General features: G+C 50.4%; 1 protein-coding gene across 1 annotated transcript; it reads right to left on the minus strand.

The window, feature by feature from the left end:
• Positions 1 to 820: 820 nt before the first annotated feature.
• Positions 821 to 12,605, minus strand: IL17RE (interleukin 17 receptor E). The gene is given in 19 exon segments (XM_082682751.1): positions 821 to 1,415; positions 1,417 to 1,955; positions 2,476 to 2,577; positions 2,662 to 2,713; positions 3,286 to 3,354; positions 5,514 to 5,662; positions 5,834 to 5,879; positions 5,962 to 6,009; positions 6,101 to 6,276; positions 7,224 to 7,290; positions 8,181 to 8,249; positions 9,131 to 9,270; positions 9,360 to 9,519; positions 9,781 to 9,878; positions 10,502 to 10,617; positions 11,223 to 11,238; positions 11,347 to 11,447; positions 11,592 to 11,640; positions 12,498 to 12,605. Coding segments are annotated over 19 exon segments (2,100 nt in total). The 5' UTR covers positions 12,583 to 12,605; the 3' UTR covers positions 821 to 1,397.
• Between the last annotated feature and the right edge of the window lie 2,911 nt (positions 12,606 to 15,516).

Here is a 15,516-nt window from a genome sequence, read left to right on the forward strand (position 1 = left end):
TTTGTGGGGCAGGAGCTCTAAAGGGAGGGACAAAGGGCATCAGAAAGTGGGCTTTTCACCCCTTCCTGGCCTCTGCTCAAGGGTGGGAAGGAACTCAGGACTCAGAGGCAGGAAGACAGGGGCCCCATTTGTGCTGTTGCCATGTTGCATGATAGATGGAGCTTTCTGAACCTGTTCACAGTAAGGATTAAGATTTCCAGGTCCTGGGGCGCCTGGGTGGCTCAGTGGGTTAAGCCGCTGCCTTCGGCTCAGGTCATGATCTCAGGGTCCTGGGATCGAGTCCCGCATCGGGCTCTCTGCTCAGCAGGGAGCCTGCTTCCTTCTCTCTCTCTCTGCCTGCCTCTCAGTGTACTTGTAATTTCTCTCTGTCAAATAAATAAATAAAATCTTTAAAAAAAAAAAAAAGATTTCCAGGTCCTGGGGCACTTGGGTGGCTCAGTCATTAAGCATCTGGCTTCAGCTCAGGTCTGATCCAGGGTCCTGGAATCGGGCCCCACATCGGGCTCCCTGCTCAGCGGGAAGCCTGCTTCTCCCTCTCCCACTTCCCCTGCTTGCGTTCCCTCTCTCACTGTGTGTGTGTGTGTGTGTGTGTCTCTGTCAAATAAATAAAATTAAAACAAACAAAAAAAGATTTCCAGGTCCTCTTTTGGCTTTCAGAGGCTTTGCTTGTGAGAATGTGAAGGATATGGTTGTGGGTATGGTCATGGAAGATCTGGGCCCACAAATGATGCATAACAACCCCCAGGCAGGGCTGTGTTGACCCCTCCTCCAACTCAGTATCCTGGGCACCCTAGAGAAGCACACCATGTCTCTTAGCTTATCCATTATGTTTGCCTTTATTAATCTTCTTTTGATCTTGGTTTCTACTGTCCCACCTTTGCTCTGGACACCCAAGGCCAAAACCTCTTTCCCTGGGTCAGGCGCCCTCCCTTCCTCCCTCCATCCTCTGGACAGGGCTCCCTTCTGGGAAATCAGTATCCCTGCCTCAGAAAGGGTTTTTCTCCACTCCCCCCACCCCTTGCTCAGAATTGGCATGGCTCCTGCCTCCTCTACCTCTGTCCCACACCTCTCCAGCCTGGACTGGAGCATGTGCAGACTGCTCTTTCTGCAATTTTGAAGAAAAGAAGTGTGAGGAGTTCCCCACCCCCAACAGAACTGGGGTCACTGGAGCCCTCATTAAACAGCGACTCTCCCTGCTGGTTCCTAAAGGGTAAACACGAGGAAGAAGCCAGACGCTTAAGGAAGGGGCTGGGACAGAGAGGGAGGTGCTCTACTCCCAGGCCAGCAAACAGAGCAGTAAGAATTTTTGGCCAGTAGCCCTGAGGAAGCACCCCAAGGGTTCTAGGGTAGAAGGCTCATTCAGGGGTTCCAGCCAGTACCCCTATGCCTGTCTCTGCTCAGCCTCGGTGGGCAAAATTTGGCGGCCTCGAGTTCCAGCCGGTGGCACAGCTCCAGGCGACCCCGCAGGCACCGCCGATTCCCGAGGAGGCCTCCGCTGGCGGCTTCGGTGGAAGGCTGCGCGTCTAGAGCCCGCAGTAGGCGTGGCAGGTCGCGCAGGAGGCGGTAGCGTGGCAGGTCGCGCAGGGGCGGGGGAATGTCACCCTTGGCACAGAGGCGACTGAAGTAAGCAAGCAGCAGCAGCGGGCGCGGGGCGGCGCGGAGCAGGGCGCGCAGGGGTGCGGAGTGGGGATCCCGGCCTTGGGCTGGACTGGGGCCGGCACTGCTCCACAGAAGCAGCACGGTGCCCCGCTCCTGCGCGACGCGCGCCCGTGCAGCCCACAGCCACGGCAGCGGGCCCACGCGCGCCACGCGCGTCCCCTCCCACAGGTCCACGATCACGTCGCGCCCGCCGCCCAGCGATGCCCGCAGCAGTTCAGCTAGCGCTCCCACCAGGCGCCGCTGCGCCTCGGAGTCGGCCACGTGCAGGAGCAACACTGGCCGCGCTCGGCCAGGGCCTGCGGAGGGGGCGGGAGGGAGTAGCAGGTGAAAGGGTGGGCCGCTAACGGAGAGCCCAGCAACTTCCCCTCCCCTATTACACCCTGACTCTCCTTTTCCCTGCCTTGGGGCTAACTCATCGAGTGCCCCACCTGGTTCCTTATCTGCACTGGGGGTAAGTACTTAAGGCAACTTAACCTATAGGGTGTCATTGGGCTAATTAGATAAAAACACCCGGGAAGGGGTCAGGTCTAGGGCGCCAGGTTTGGCAGGTGCAGCGCAGGCTGGATTTCCGCCCCACCGGTCTCTTCCCAGAGACCACTAACAGTGAACCATCTGCACAGAGGGACCTTTGCTCTGCCTTAACCATTCCTGACCACTAGGGGGCCTGAGGCTCACCACTTTGGGTAGCAGAGAACTCCGCGCACCAAGAGGGCCATGGCTCTTCTGGAAGGGAGCCTAGGCAAGCGAAGGGTGGGGGGCAACTAGCTTAGGCTCTGTGCAGATCTGAATCCTCAGGTTACCCCAGAGTGAGCTTACCTGACAGTGGACGCCGGCGGCGGATGAAGACCAGAACAATGCCCAATAGGGTGGTGAGCGCCAGCAGTGCCAGTATCAAGAGCCCCAGGTGTCTATGAGAGACTGAGTAAAGCAGAGTGAGGTCAAGCCAGGCTCCTCAGTGCCCAACCTTCTCCCAACCCCACCCCTTCTCTCCCAAGAACTCACCATCTGGACACAAGAGGTGCTTCCAGGAAAACTGAACATCTGACCTCCACACCTGAGGGCAGAGAGCACCCCACCCCTGTGAGCCAGGGTAGCCCCTTCTCCCAGGGGAAGCTGAATAGGGCAAGAGAAGGGTATAGGGAATTTCTGCAGCACAGGGTTTGTGCCTCAGCCCACCGAGGCTGAGCAGAGACAGGCATAGGGTTACTGGCTGGAACCCCTGAATGAGCCTTCTACCCTAGAACCCTTGGGGTGCTTCCTCAGGACTACTGGCCAAAAATTCTGTGGTTGGGCAGGCAACAGGTCAAGAGTGGCAACCCAAAAAATAAACTTGAAGCTGGCCAGGGCATCCAGGAGGACCAGGAGGGCAGAGGCCCTGAATGAAATAATCAGGTGCCATGGAGCTCAAGCCCACTGTCACCATGCCTGAATGATTCTTCCCAGGAGAAGGCAGAAATCAGCTTTTTAAAATATGACTTCTCCAGTATTTAAATGGTAGCAACTCATTCCAATTTCAAATACCAGGCTGGCCAAACCAAACATTTTTGCAGACTGCATTTGCCCCATGAGCTCCCTGTAGAGTAGATGCTAGGGGAGTATGTACAGAGTGAGGGCAGGACTCCTTACCAGGACACAGCTCCCTGGCTTCAGGAAGGGAATGATGAGCTCTAGTGTCACTGGGTTTGAGCCCTGAGTCTGTGGGAACAAAGAGCAGAATGTCTCCATAGTGTCAAATCTGGCTCTGTCCAGTCTGAGTCTTTGCCCACACTCTTCTTCCTTTCTACCCCCCCACCCCCACAGATATCCTACCCAGGATTAAGGCCACTACTGACAAAAAAGAAGTCTCCTGGGATGCCTGGGTGGCTTATTTGGTTAAGTGTCTGCCTTTCGCTCAGGTCATGATCCCAAAGTCCTAGGATCGAGTCCCGCATCAGGCTCCTTGCTCAGAGGGGAGTCTGTTTCTCTCTCTGCCCGCTGCTCCCCCTGCTTGTGCTCTCTTTCTCTCTCTGACAAATTTTAGAAATCTTAAAAAAAAAAAAAGAAGAAGTCTTCCTCCTGCTTCATTCTCAAGCATCCCACTGATTATTCCCAGAGCGGAACTGTTGCGCAGATACACATTAATCAGGCAATCAGGCACTCATCAACAAACGTGCTCTGGGTGTCTACTTTGTGTCAAGCTCTGAGGAAAGAAGACACAGATGTTGTCTCTGTCCTCCAAAAGCTCATAAACCAAGGAACCTAACTATATAACCTGCCTCTCTTTGTCTCACACATCTGAAGGGATGGCTTGTCCACTGGAAAGAACCTAAGTTGTGAAGTGACCACAGCTAAAACCAGGCTTTACTATTGCCTTTGTGGTTCCTAGCTGTATGATCTTTGCATAGGGATAGGTTACCTCCCTCCCTGACCCTCAGTTTCTTCATTTGTACACGAGGACTAATAATCTTTCTTTTACTGGGTTATTGAGAGCATCCCATGGAAATATGCATGTTAACACCCCCTACAGTACATGGTGCTGGGTGAATTCCTTCAGTAGTAGTAGTTATTATTACACTGTGGACTCCTTAGGAGCACACACTGTGTTATATACTTTTCTTGGGCCCAGTACAGGGTAGGCACAGAGTAGGGATTCAAGAAATGCATGCTAAATTGGACAGAATTGATTGCCATCTGTATATAGGCAGAATACGGCTCCACCCTATGTTCTGGGTGTTGGTTAGGGAATTGACCAGCATCTCCATCCTTCTGGAACTCCCTCTATCTCCAACGCCCATACCACCCCTGTCCCAGACCCCATTCTTCAGCCAGCTGTCAGCACCCGCTGACACAGTGATGCTCAAATCATGGCTGAACTCAATGAAGGTGGTCTTTCCCCAGCTCACAGAAACAAATGAGTCCATGGATTTAGCTATCAATTTTAGGTTATCCCATGGGACTTGGTCTTAAATCTTAAGCATGGCTTGGTATTAAATTTTAAACATTTTCTTTTAAAGTGTAATGTTCCTCCAGGAAGCTCCCAGCTATCTTTCTTTTTTCTTTTAAGATTTTATTAATTATTTGACAGAGAGAGAGGGAACACAAGCAGAGGGGTGGGAGAGGGAGAAGCAGGATTCCCGCTGAGCAGGGAGCCTGATGTGGGGCTCGATCCCAGGACCCTGGTAATATGACCTGAGCCGAAGGCAGACACCCAACGACTGAGCCACCCAGGTGCCCCAAATTTTAAACATTTGTTACCACCTGTATGCTTGCGAGCCCTCATAGAATGCAAGACAAATAAGCAAGCTACAAGTGAGTGTTTAAGAATTGGAAGGAGCTACTCATGCTTAGTCAGATTGGTGCTATGGTTTGATGGACATATATGATTGTGGTTTTTATATCAGATACACAGAAGAGAGTCTTCTTGTCAGACTGTTCCTAGTTCACATAATAAAGTTAAATCTGTCAGTAGTTCACAGTATTCTGTGAAGAGTTCCTCAGCTTCTAGGGGCTCTGCCTCCTAAGATAGGGAACGTCTGCCAAGTGCCTTGTGGAGACAAACAGGGGTAGAGGACAGCTGGGTCCGAGAGAGGGCCTTGGTATAAAATGTGGCAGCAGACCGAGTGGTCAGAGGACAGCTGGATGTGGGAGCGCTGGTCTCTTGCCACTTTATCTGGGGTAAGCTCAGAAACTAAAAGGATTAGAAACTGCTCCATGAACCCTCCACTGACTGAAGAACCAGCTGAACAAAGACTGGTCAAGTAAATAAATAGCCAGATGATGTAAGTTAGAGATTTGTCTGCCTCCACTTGCTGTGCTCTGAGCAACAAGACGGTGGAGGTGGGGGGGAGAGGGTTGGAGCCCTGGCCGGGCCATACCTGGCTGATGCTGTACACAGGGGGCACCAAGCTGTCCTGCCCCAAGCTTGGGTGGCTCCAGGCAGCACTGAAGGTGGCGTGTATCCTGGAGGAGAAGTGAAGGACCAACTGCTGGCCCTGGGTATCCATGCTCACATTCCAGGATGGGGCTGCCAGGGTGGGAAAGGGTATCATGGGAGACATTCTGTTTGCAGGAGGCGATAGGATTTGGGTTGTGGTTGTCAGAGAAGTCAGAACAGGGCTTGAGCCTGGTTTGGTCCCAGTTGGGTAAGGGTTCAGTGGTGGAAGGGCGTCCCAGCCAGGGTCACTTATCAGCTCACCCGTCTGGTGGGGGCATTCAACATGGCTGCTATTTCCAAATGAGAACTGAGAAATCCAAGAATGGTAAGTCAGCAAGCTCCAGGCACCATCTATACCCCTCCCCATCCACTGCCCCCCACGCTTGTACCTTGAAGCAAAGCTGGGGATGCAGGTCTATTCCCTCCAAGACATACCACTGTGGTAGGAGAAGAGAGTTAGTCAGGGAGCAGGGCTCTGGGCCCCAGCCCTGCCTGCTCAAGTCCAGGGGCGGGGGGTGGCGGGCTCACCCCCTCTGACTCTCGAGCCGTGGCATTGGGGAGGTCTTCACAGAGGGTATTCCAGCCCCACTTCTGGCAGAGGGAGGCCTCCAGCTTCAGTGGGCAGCGGAGGGTCAGGGCCATGATCATCTGACTGTGCTGGCTGTAGTCGGTAAAGTGCACTGACTTCCAGAAGTCTGAGCCATCTGGGCATGCGGCAGGCAGGGGCAGAGAATGAGGCCCGCTGAGGCCTGGGCCCTGCTTTGGCCTCAGCCTCGCTTTGTATCCCCATCCCTGGGGGGACCGGGGGATGACTTTATGAAGATACCCAGCACATTTGCTGGCGTGTCTAGGTGATCCTATAAATAAACATGCCTTCTCCAGACCTTTTATGACCATTTCCACTTCGCTGTCTCATCTCCTGCCTGTGCCTCCATTCTGACCAGTTCTCTGCTGCTCCCCAATCTAAAAATCTGCAGATCTTTGCTTAGGTTCCTCTCAGAACCAGGGATGTTCCCCTCGCTACTCTCCTTTTGAAATACTGTCCCTTTTCTCAGCCCAGCTCAGGTGTCCCCTCCTGTAAGAGACCCTATGATCTGACAGACTTCATGGGCTTCTGGCCTATAGCCTAGCCCACCGTTCTAAAGGTGCCCTGGACTTTGGGCTGCTTTGCACTATCCATTTGCTGTGTTTCAGGGTCCTGTCTCTGATTTGGGGATGACAACATGCAGACAGCATTTCAGACATCACCAGCCACTTTCACATATAATATTGAATGTAAGTCTCATCCACAGTTGGAAAGGAAGGCTGGGCAAGTATCACTACTTTGCTGATGAAGAAATTAAGGTTCAGAGAATAAAAAGTGAGAAGGGACCTCAGGACTTCAGGCCCATCCTCTTAGGACACTACCTCTTGGGTTTCCTGCTTCTGAACCTCTCACAGTGCCTAGCACCATGTTTAATACTCTGATTTGTTGGGAGGTGAATGGTAGATACACTAACCCTTTCCCGCTACCAACTCCAGGGAAAGTGCCTGCATGCCTTCTGGGGTCTTCCTCCACAACATAGGTGTGAATTGTGTGTGTGTGTATGTGTGTGGTGTGTGTGTGTGTGTAAGACACTGAGGGCTATGAATGCACATATGCAGCACTCACAGGCGTCAGGCCAGTTCTGGAAGGGACATTTTTTGCGCCTCACGGTGTCCTCTTGCAGGTAGGATACCTGGGGGGGAAATCGAACAGTCAGGAAGGGTCATAGGAACGGCTTCTCCTCTATCACTCAGACATGGAACTCCTGGCTTGACCTTGCCCTGATGCCAGCTGCCCGAGCTGGGGCGGGGCATGGAGGAGAGGAATCAGTGAAGGGTATGGGCAAGGGTCGGTGGGGTATGACCAGAGTCTAGGAGCAAGGTCACACCCGGGGAGGCTGAGTCCTCTTCTCCCTGGAGAGGAGAACCTATGCTCCCCCCAGAAAAAGGGGAAGTTCACATTCCTCCACTTTTAACTTTCCTGACTTCCCAAAGAATGCCCTGCACAGACCCCTCCCTCTGGACCACCCAAATAGGGATTGTCCACCCCAGCAGCTGCTCCCTGCCCCACGTGTCCCTCTGTACCTCCCCTTTTGCCTCCTCCTGGTTGACAAGGTCCCCTGCATTTTCTGTCTAGTCCAAAGAAGTCTTAATGCTAGGCACCTCGGCTTTGTAAGGAGCAGAGAACTGCCAGGGCAGGTTCATGATGACAAGATTTTGAAGCCATATGGAACCTGCCAGTGGCCCCACATGCCCTCGTCATGATTGCTCAGAACACACAGTAAAAGTAACTGTGTGTTCCGTTACTGTGCGCTAAGGCCAGTCTAAACCTAGAAAAGCTGGGGTTAGTTGGACTGAGGTGGGAATCACCCCTCCGCCCCCCAAAATACCTCCTGTTCGGCAGGACGTTTCCGTCTCTGGCCCAGCACGTGGCTCACAGTCAAGCTGGCAACCATCTTCCCAAGCATCTCATCAACACTCAGTCTTTTTAAGACCTGGCTCACTAAAGATACACTTGACCAACTGTGCCTCTGGGAGGCCTATAAGTGGAGCCGGGGACAACCCAGACCTTTCCTCTGCTCACCTCTATGCACAGACAGGGCAGAAAGAATTCATAAGGCAGGTCTACAGTGTGGCCTCCAGACACAATTTTCTGTTGACAAAGCAGCAAAAGGAGAGAAGAAATGCCTGAGAAAGAGTTTAGGCACCCTGGACAAGGGCAGTAAAAAGTGGAAACCTTGGCCAACACACCCTGTTTTTCCTCTTATCTGAGACTTACTTCTTCCACTGCGAAATTTCCTTTTGGGGTGGTGAGTTGTCCCTGCTCTATAGTCTATTTGATCTAGGTGTCTCAATATATGAGGTGGGAACAGGGAGGAAATAAGGAGAGGATTAAACATTTTTGGAGCCTCTGCTGTATGCCAGGGAGGGTGCTAGGTGCTAGAAGCATTAACTCAATGAACTGAACACTAGCATCACAGTGATCTTCATTTGAGAAATGAAGAGAGCTGAGGCCCTCAGAGGTACAGCTTCAGTCCCACAAATGGTACCAACCGCATACCAGGGCATCGACAGCAACTGGAGGTTGAAGGGGGATATGAGGCCCGGCCTGAGGAAATGGGGAACATCTCATTCTCTGAGGGGCAGCAGCAAAAGGAGGGAGATGGAAGGGTACCAAGAAAGATGTAACCACTTCTTGGAGGGAACTGAAAAGCCTTCATAATGCAACCTGAATCTCGCTGAGAGTCTTCTTACTGGGGGTATATGCTGTATTCATTTCTCTGCTGGGCATTCATGGTTGCTCCAAGTCTCTATTTGTCCTTTGCCTTCCTCTCCTCCCAGCTGACAGGGACCCCTGCACTTTCTGTCTAATCCAAAGAAGGCTTAAATGCTAGGTACTTCAGACTTGTAGGGAGGTCCTAGACAATGACTATCCCTCTCCGGGCCTCAGTCTCCCCATGTATACAATGGGGCGATCTTTTTTGCTCCAGAACTATGTGATCTGGCTTTTTGAAGGGAGACAATATTCCATACCTGCGTGTCAAAGGGACTGCTCAGCTCCTCACATTCTAGTACCCACTGGTGACAAAGACGCACGCTGACCTCTGGTCCTGGAGGAATGGTCACTTGAATAGTCCGTGCCTCAGGCAGCAAATCAAAGGAGAACTCAGGCCCTGGGGAGAAGGGGGACCCCTTGTCTCTTGGCTTGGGCACATGCACCAATACTTGGCTGTACCCATCTCTGGTCACACCCCACGCTTACCTTCATGCCTTTGTGAGCTGGGTCTGGGGAGAACTTCCAATGCCTTCGGATCTGAAGGTTGGGCTCTTTTAGTGTGCAACCCCTTGTGAGAGATGTCTGGGGAGGGGACAGCGATGTGATGACCCTTCCCAGACAGGCAACAGCCACTCAGCAGCTTCCTCTGTAGGCAGAGAACATGGTTGGCCTTGGGCCAGGAATCAGGCTTTTGTTGCTGCTTCTGGAACCTGGGGCCCCACAGGCAAGTCATTCAATCTTTAGGCCTTGGTTTCCCTAAGTGTGTAATGGACAAAACAGTCCACTTCATCACCACGCTTTCTATCTTTCGTTCACCACGTGACTAGAGTACAAAGGAGAGGAACAAAGGCTAGGAACAAAAGCGCTGTGGGGCGTAGGGCAGAGCTGGAAAAGGCAGGGGGAGTACCTGAGCAGATGCTGGCATCTTGTGTCTCCTACAGAACTGGAACTTACATGACTTTTTGTATTTCTGCACCAGGAGGTGGAACCAGCCCCCCTGGAGGCCTGTGCAGGAAAGGACATATTTACTATCCAGCCCTTCACTGCCCCTCTGTTGCCTGGAAATGTGGCCTGATTTTAGATAGTAAGTCATTTCAAATCATGGAGGGTAATTGTATCAAGCTTTTTTAGTCCTGAAAGTTATGATATAGTCAAAAAGGATTAATTTCTTAAGTAGATAAAAAGTCATATATACATATATATGTATATATATATATATGTGTGCAAAAATATCCATTGTAGCATTATTTAAAACAGTGAAAAATTAGAAACTGAATTCTTAAGTGGTGTTTGGGCATTTAGTAAGTGCTGGGCACTGAACTAGGCAATGAAAATACAGAGAATAAGAAAGATATTACTTTGCAAATAGAAGGTAATACTAGTAAACTCGCAGAACTAGAACAATTTAATCTCAAGCATTGGTACCAGTGGAAAGGAGAAACACCTTCACAAAATGATACAACTGAGCCTTAAACATCAGTTGTGGTATGCTATTTTAGGATGACCTATCTCTATTGAGGTTGACAATAGGAGAGACATGATTAGTCCCACCTTCCTCAGCCTGGGCACCCCCAAACACCCTAATTCACATCTCCACTGAGAACAGCCCAAAGGGCTCTTTCTCATACCTGGAGGATCTGACACCAGATGCAGGCACAAATAGCGGCAGAGCCAGAGCTGAGCACACTCAGGCCTTGGGGACACAGCAAGGGCCAGCTGGGTATGGCAAGGAATATGGGCAGACCTTCCTGGTAAAGATAAAAAGTAAATCACACGGTAGGGTCCCAAGCAGCCCCTCCTGCCTCAGACAAGGTGGACTGGAGGTTGAGATGTGCAGCTTTGGGCAATTTATGGACTTCTCTCTAAGCCTCAGCTTCCTCGTTCATAAAGTAGGACTGTTGTCAAGATCAGGTGAGATAACGTGTGGGAAAATGATCCATAAACCAGATACTATTAGATATGAAAGATCGTTGTTGTGGCACTGACAGGAGGGAGGGAATAGTTAAGGTGAGTGCCTAGAGGTTATCCTGCGTCTCTCCTTTAATCCTCCCAGAGCTCAGGGGCAGCGGCTTTCATCCTACAATCATTTCTACCACCCTTCTCTAGCCCTCAGAAACTGCCCCTCAGAAACAGGGAGTCAGAGGGGCTAAAGGCACTGCCTGTGGCCACATGTGAAGTATGTGGTGGAATTGCAATGCAAATCCAGGCTTGCCTTGATTCTAAATCCTGTGTTTTCTCCTTGATACACTAACTTCCCAAGTTGGGAGACAAAAATTTGAATGGAAAGCTCCCTAGGGATCTGGAACAAAAGGGACACAGAAGAGAAGCAGGGCAGGGAATGAGACTCACCAGTGGGAGTGTCTTCCTGAAGACAAGTGCCCAGCAGGGGCAAGAAAGAAGAGAAGAATTATTAGTAGGGATTCCTATGGTGGGCCAGGGGAGCATTCTCCCTGGGGTCTTTGACTCAAATCACCTAATTCCAAGGCCCATATCCCAATAGCCCATCCATTCTGGCTCTTTTCTTCCCAGCTCAATCCTGCCCAGGTCCTCAGCACTCCAAAACCTTGGCTACCCCTGCAAGACATATAGAGGACACACTGGGGCTGCAAGCAAGGCCTAGGGACTTGGGAGACATGAGAGGACAGGCAGAAAAGTGAGGAACTTTACCAGCCTGTGGCAGGGAGAAGTCCCTACTGGGCAGCCGCAGCATTACCTTACCATGTGGGAGGCCAGCAGACAGCGGCGGGGCAGGTAGGGGCAGCCAATCCTGGCGGAGGCAGAGAGCCCAATGAACAGCAGGAGGAGAAGCAGGAGTGGAGCTGCCAATCTGGGGCTCCCCATGGGCTTCCGTGGGGTCAGAGCACCCAGACCATGGCTGCACAGTCTGAAGGTGGGCAGCAGGCCCTTGCTGTGCAGCCCCAGGGAGTGCAGGGAGCCAGAGTCTTCGCCCCTGCCAGCCCCTGCCCCGCCCTGCCCCAAAGCTCCTCCTGGATCCTAGATCCTAACCAGCCAGCCAGACCACATTCCGTCTCCTAGCGGAGGGACAGAAGGACAGTTGCTGCAACCCCCCTGCACCCCCCCCCCGCCCCCAGAAAACCCTACTGCTCCCCTGGAGGGCAAGGGGCTCCTGCTCTGGCAGAGAAATAACAGGAAAGAGGCCAGCGCAGGGTTAAGGGGATGGAGGGCTGTCCCCACTTCTTAACCCCTCCTACTCCTGCAACACCCTGCAGATTTGACTCACCCACTAATGCTCTTGGACTTGGAGCTGACTTGGAGATGTGCTTTATCTCCTCACTTAGAGAATTAACAACTATTAAGCACTATTCTGCAATAGGGTCTGGAGACAGAGGTGACTGAGGCACCATTTAGAGTTGAACAGAACAACAGTCACTGTAGGATGCACGTGAACCTCACATGCCCCCATATACATACTACTCCCCACCTAGCTGACCCTCAACACTATATAGCCCAGCTTTCTCTCCCCAGCCAGCTCTTCTGGACAAAGGGCTCCATGCCAAAGGGGTCTCCAGTTTCAAGGATCCTCTAATCAGTACAGTCTGCTCAGGAAGCCCCAGAGCGCATAGCTGAGCCCTGGAGCCGAAGGAGCAGGCCCCACGCACTGACCTGGTTTCCTGTGGTTTCCGATGCTGACGAGGCTCCAGGCTTTGTGGGGACCCTGCCCATCATCCCACAGCTTCCTCCTGCTCATGGAGCATTTGAGCTGCTTCAGTCCTTAACTTGGTGACACACATAGAAAGCAAGTTTGGGGCACACCGAAGGGATCAAGTCATCTTGATATTGTTATTGTCCCTCTGCACCTTTCAGCAGCCTGATCCTAGCCTCCTTGCAGCCAATTCAAGGTCCACTGTCTGAAGACCCATCCGACCCATAATCCTAAAAATACGCTCAAGCTTTTGAGTTTTGCCTATACTTTACGTTCTCCAATGCCTAGCCATTGATTTTAAGAAATAGGTGGTTTTGTAATTGAATAACTAAATAATGATACATTTCATTTAAGCAGCAGTTTACCTGCTTCACATTTTACAAGCACTTCTGTATTTGATCTACCTAATCATCTCATGAGACAGGTAAGTGCGAATTATTTTCATTTCGTAAAGAGAGAAATAGGGAAAGAGAAAGAAGAGTGATTCCATCAAAGGACTCTAGACCAGGGAGCTCCAATTTGCCACTTCTCATAATTCATTCCTCTTTCTACCAGCCTATGGTTTCTCTTCCCACTGCCTCATCTCCTTCTACTCTTGGAGACCCAAAAGGGTTTGCCTGGCACAGTCCTGGGTTTTGGCCTAGGAACCCATCACTGCGAAAACAGATCAGTAAGATACGAAGGAAGCCAAGGGTGGGCTGGCCATATTAAAGATAGGTTAGGGAGTTCTTCCCCCCAATTTTTACCTAGCTTACAGTGGTTTAGATCTATATAAATAATGCATTTTCCAATGCTGAGGGCATGAAGTGAGAAGCTTGGTTCCATTCTAAAATACTTCTATTTTTTCTTTTCTTTTCTTTTTTTTAAAGATTTCATCCTTCTATTTGAGAGAGAGAGAGAGAGAGGGAGAGAGGGGAGAGAGCACAAGCAGGGGTGAAGGGGCAGAGGGAGAGGGACCAGGCTCCACACTGAGCAGGGAGCCAGCATGGGGCTCAATCCCAGGACCCTGGGATCATGACCCAAGCCAAAGGCAGATGCTTAACCAACTGAGCCACCCAGGCATCCCTAGAATACTTCTATTTCTTGACCTCTTATATTTTCTGATCTATCATAGTGAAAATATTTCCTTAATTGCTCCCTGACCCTGAGGCTAAGATATGGTAGGAGAAGCAGAAAAGAAGTAAAAGGACCCACATTCACACATACAAAAGAAAAAAAATAGAAAGGGAAGAAAATGACAGCATAGAAAAAGAAAAAGAATTAAGGTGGGGAAGAAAGGGGGAAAGAACAGAGAAAAGAAGGTTGTGTTTTATTTATTGTCTTGCTGGTTTGCCTATTGATTGTGGAGCCTAAAAAAAGATTTAGGGTAGGGAGCACTGCAGGCAAACTCAAACACATCTAGTAAAGAGGAGGGAATCAGTTCAAGATTTGCTAAATTCTTACTATCAGACTCGAGGCCATATGATTTGCCTACATTATCTCATTTTATTAGTACTACAACCCTTGAAGTCTTTTAAAACCATTTTACAGACTTGAACACACTAGGAAGATTAAGTAACTTGTCCAAGCACAAAAATGGAGATCTGGGTCTCACCACCATGTCTTTCTGCCAGAATATACTGCTTGGGAAGATCTGTGAGAAGTTAAGGTGTTTATGGGCTCTGGGATCCACAGAATTACTAGATTTAGCAGTGCAATGTAGTTGGTAGGGTTAACAGTATGAAGGAAGAATTTGGAATAGTTGGAAAGAACAAAGGGAAAGTAGGTCTTATGACAGTGAGTTAGTGGTTCAGACTTCCAGACTAGTAGGGATTGTTTGGCAAGAGTCAACAGGGGAGGAGTAACTGTGGCTGGAATTCAAGGTAGCCAACTGGAGTAAAAGCCAACTGCAGCACAGAGGCCCTGTCTTCTTAGAAGACGGCTGAAGCCTGTCTTACCTGTGGTTTGTGTCTAAATGAGCTAACCCAGACTTCATGCTCTAATAACCTTTACTTGGGGACTAACCCAGGAGCCAGGAAATTGTGGCAGGCCCCTGCACATGCTCAGATAGAGAGCACACGGTGGGGGCCTTGGACAGCTGTTTTTCTTGAGCCTTCCCCCTTACATGGACTCTGGTCAGACCACGCACCAGCATCTCCAGGCTCTTTCTATAATGGCTGATTCTGAAAGTCTCTTGGGGCAACGGCGCCTACTGTTAGGGCACCTTAGGCAGGAAGGGCCAACGCGTTAGACCAGTGTAAACCAAGAATGGATGGGTGTTCCTTCCTTACTTCTGCTCTTCCAGAAGGGATCAACCTCCAGAATTCCAAGGCAAGAGATTATGCTTAAGAGATAGGGACTCCCGGGGTGCCTGGGTGGCTCAGTGGGTTAAAGCCTCTGCCTTCGGCTCAGGTCATGATCCTAGGGTCCTGGGATCGAGCCCCACATCAGACTCTCTGCTCAGTGGGGAGACTGCTTCCCCCTCTCTCTCTCTGCCTGCCTCTCTACCTACCTGTGACCTCTGTCAAATAAATAAAATCTTAAAAAAAAAAAAAATCAGAGATCTTGCTCAAGGCAAAAGGCAGAATTCCAACCTAAGTCAGTCTAGGATAAGAAGCTATATTCATTCCACTATGCCACACTGCCTTTCTCATAGACTAGATGCTCTTAAGGGTCCCTCCAATGCCTATATTCTAGATCTGCAAACATGAGGAAATAGCCATTTCTCCCATTTATATAGTGTTACATAATTCACAAAGCACCTTCGTAATTCTTCGCCTTATTTGATCTTCAAAACAGTCCTGTGAAATAGGCAGGGTTGATTTTACCCATATGATTAGGTGTGCTGGTACTCGAACCCATCTTCTACCATCCAAATACAGTGCTCTTCCCACTAAATCAAGATTTCGTTCAAAGGAGATCTTGTTTGCTACAACCATGAGGCAGGAGAAAAATGATTTGAAAAGCAGAACCCCAATAACCCAAAAAGTAGAAAATGAA

This window comes from Mustela nivalis (genome assembly GCF_964662115.1).
Source record: "Mustela nivalis genome assembly, chromosome: 1".
NCBI lineage: Eukaryota > Metazoa > Chordata > Mammalia > Carnivora > Mustelidae > Mustela > Mustela nivalis.